This window comes from Fukomys damarensis, unplaced genomic scaffold, assembly GCF_012274545.1.
Source record: "Fukomys damarensis isolate Sample0158 unplaced genomic scaffold, DMR_v1.0_HiC HiC_scaffold_4, whole genome shotgun sequence".
NCBI lineage: Eukaryota > Metazoa > Chordata > Mammalia > Rodentia > Bathyergidae > Fukomys > Fukomys damarensis.
The window spans coordinates 28,586,182-28,588,960 of NW_022900916.1; the positions used below are offsets into that span (position 1 = coordinate 28,586,182).

At 58.9% G+C, this 2,779-nt stretch overlaps 1 protein-coding gene across 1 annotated transcript in view; it reads left to right on the forward strand.

Moving 5' to 3' along the window:
* Positions 1-2,779, forward strand: part of Evx1 (even-skipped homeobox 1) — a 3,776-nt gene that overhangs the window by 483 nt on the left and 514 nt on the right. The window contains exons 2-4 of the mRNA XM_010628362.1: positions 2-166; positions 1,830-2,092; positions 2,624-2,775. Of these exons, the coding sequence (XP_010626664.1) occupies positions 2-166; positions 1,830-2,092; positions 2,624-2,775 (580 nt within the window). The remainder of the gene's footprint in view (position 1; positions 167-1,829; positions 2,093-2,623; positions 2,776-2,779) is intronic.

Below are 2,779 nucleotides of genomic sequence, written 5' to 3' on the forward strand. Positions count from 1 at the left end.
GGTGCGGCCATGCTTGGCCCGGGACCCCCGGTCCCCACTGCGGACAGCCTCTCCGGGCCCGGGCAACACAGTGGCTCAGACACCGAGTCGGATTTCTATGAAGAAATCGAGGTGAGCTGCACCCCGGACTGCTCCACCGGGAACGCCGAGTACCAGCACAGCAAAGGTAGCCACCGCGCCCCTCCGCTCCCCGGGCCTCCCACTGCGCCCACCCTCCACTTCAGCCCAGGCCAGGAGGAAGACACTCCTTTTCCCCAGGGCAGAATGGCTGGGGGGACCCACCCGAGCAACTCTTCCCTGCTATCTGAGCCCTGGAGGGGTCTCCTACTGTGTTCTGGCGTTGGTGGGACTGAGGGCGACAGCTGTGCCCGGAGTGGGTGGGTGTAGCAAATCCTGAGCTTGGGGGATTCAAATCGTGCTCCAGCCCCCCAGTGCTTTGTGGTAATGCTTCAACTGAGCGCGAAGACACCTTCCCCGGGTAGAGCAAGATCAAACGCGAGTTCGGGCAGTTTGTGGCTGGCGGGGTGTAAGGCGCATCTAGGCGCGGAAGCAAGGAGTCCATAAAGGACCGTAAAATCGCGGCGGACTCCGGCTGCCCGGGTGCTGCAGCCCTCCGACGAGTTTGCACGTCGGTCAGAGGTCCAAATTACCTTGTCACTTCCCGGGCTTGGCGGCGCCAGGTCGGAAATGGTCCCAATGGTCTAATTGCCTTCGGTCTCCGGTTGCATTTGAAAAGGCAGAGATCGGGGCCCTACCCCCTTTCCCTTTCCTTCCTAGTCTCACTTCTCCAACCAAAGGAAAAGGAGCCGCAGGGGGTTAAAGCCCCACCCTTCCCTGGGGCAGGCCCTAGGTGGGGGGGCTACTTTAACTGGAGACCTCCTTCCCACCAAAGCTAATGGGAGTGGGGGGTTGATGGGCCCTGGAAAAGTCTCCCTCTGTGCCAACAATCACTGCCTGAAAGGGTGAAAAACTGGGAGGGAGAGCTCATCAGCAGGCACTCCTCCACAAAGCCGTGGGAATGGGTAGGAAGAGCCCAGGAGGGAAGAAAGGCCACCTCTTAGCCTTGGCAGGGAACACCTTGCTGAGTGCCCACCCCATACCGTCTTAGCCGTTCAACGCAGACTCCCAACCTTGACATGTCTTCAGAACAACCTGCCCTCCCCTCAGATATACCATCCCCGCCATACACACAGCCTAGTAAATGCTCCCACACCTGTGCTGGTGTCCTAGTATACATGCAAGAGCAAGGAAATTCACTCCATACCCTGCATCCTGTAGTGCACCGAGTCCCAGAGTGCATGGTGCTCCAGCACAAAGGTGTATCTTCATTCACTTGCCTGCTAAATATGTGTCCTTTGATCAACTCTGGACAATGGTGGGCAGAAAGCTACAAAAGCATGCACTTTGCCTGTGCCTCAGGTCAGGTGGGGAAGATGGCTGGGAACCCACTGTATTCAGCATGCCTTGGATCCAGGCCTTCCAGACAGCAGCCAAACCAGGCCTCCCCAAAAACATCTATATTGCCATCTCAGTGGCAAACCCGAGGGCCCCGGTTTTAGCTTAATGACGCCATGCCTGCCTCACAATCTCAAGGTCTTGAGTTCGAACCCTGATACCAAAACAAAACAAAATCAATGGCAAACCCTTGCTCCTTTTCTGGGAGACCCCAGAGCCCCAGCAGAAGCAGTGACTGAGATGCCTGACAGTGTCCCTTTTCACCCCTCCCCCCACCGCCCCAGGCCTTGGGCCTACAGTCCCTGTCAGCAGCATTTTTGTCTGTTGTGTGTGAGTGTGTGTGCACACGTGTGTGCTCTGGGCTCCCTGCGCAGGGCCCGGCTCCGAAGCACTGGTCGGCAGTCCAAACGGCAGCAGCGAGACCCCTAAGAGCAACGGCGGCGGCAGTGGTGGTGGAGGAGGCTCGCAAGGCACCTTGGCCTGCAGCGCCAGTGACCAGATGCGGCGTTACCGCACAGCCTTCACCCGAGAGCAGATTGCGCGGCTGGAGAAGGAATTCTACCGGGAGAACTACGTATCTAGGCCGCGGAGGTGTGAGCTGGCGGCAGCCCTAAACCTGCCAGAAACCACCATCAAGGTAAACACGACCAGGACGCGGAGGCGGGTATGCACCCATTTAGCAGGAAGTAAAGACCAACCGTCCACTCCCTAAATTGTGTGCGGGGAATCTTGGCCAGAGTTCAGATTTAAGATTTACTCTCCTGACAGTCTGTAGGCAGCCACAGTTGCCACGAGGTTGATTCTACCCTTTTCATAGCCAAATAGAAAACAGGGATGGGTGCCCCAAAGGTGGGAGAGGGCGAGTTTCTGAGGAAATGCTCTCTGTGGCCTTAGACCCGTGGAATCCTAGTTCCCTACTATTTGCACACCTACCCTGAGGGTCCTGGCCACGTGCGCAGAGGAAGGAGGGACGGGACCGGAGCCACTCCCTGAACCTCCCACGGAGGGATCCCAGAGGCAGTAGGTGGTGGAGGGGCCTGATCTCAGCAGTCTGTGTCTGCTTTGGCTCCCCTCTGGGATATGGGCACTGTGCCCTGGAGCTGCAGGATTTCTGAACCCGGACACTGGGCCTAGTCCAGCGGCCCAACTCGCCCCACTCCTCTCCCAGGTGTGGTTCCAGAACCGGCGCATGAAGGACAAGCGGCAGCGGCTGGCCATGACGTGGCCGCATCCAGCTGACCCCGCCTTCTACACGTACATGATGAGCCACGCGGCGGCCGCGGGCGGCCTGCCCTACCCCTTCCCGTCGCACTTGCCCCTGCCC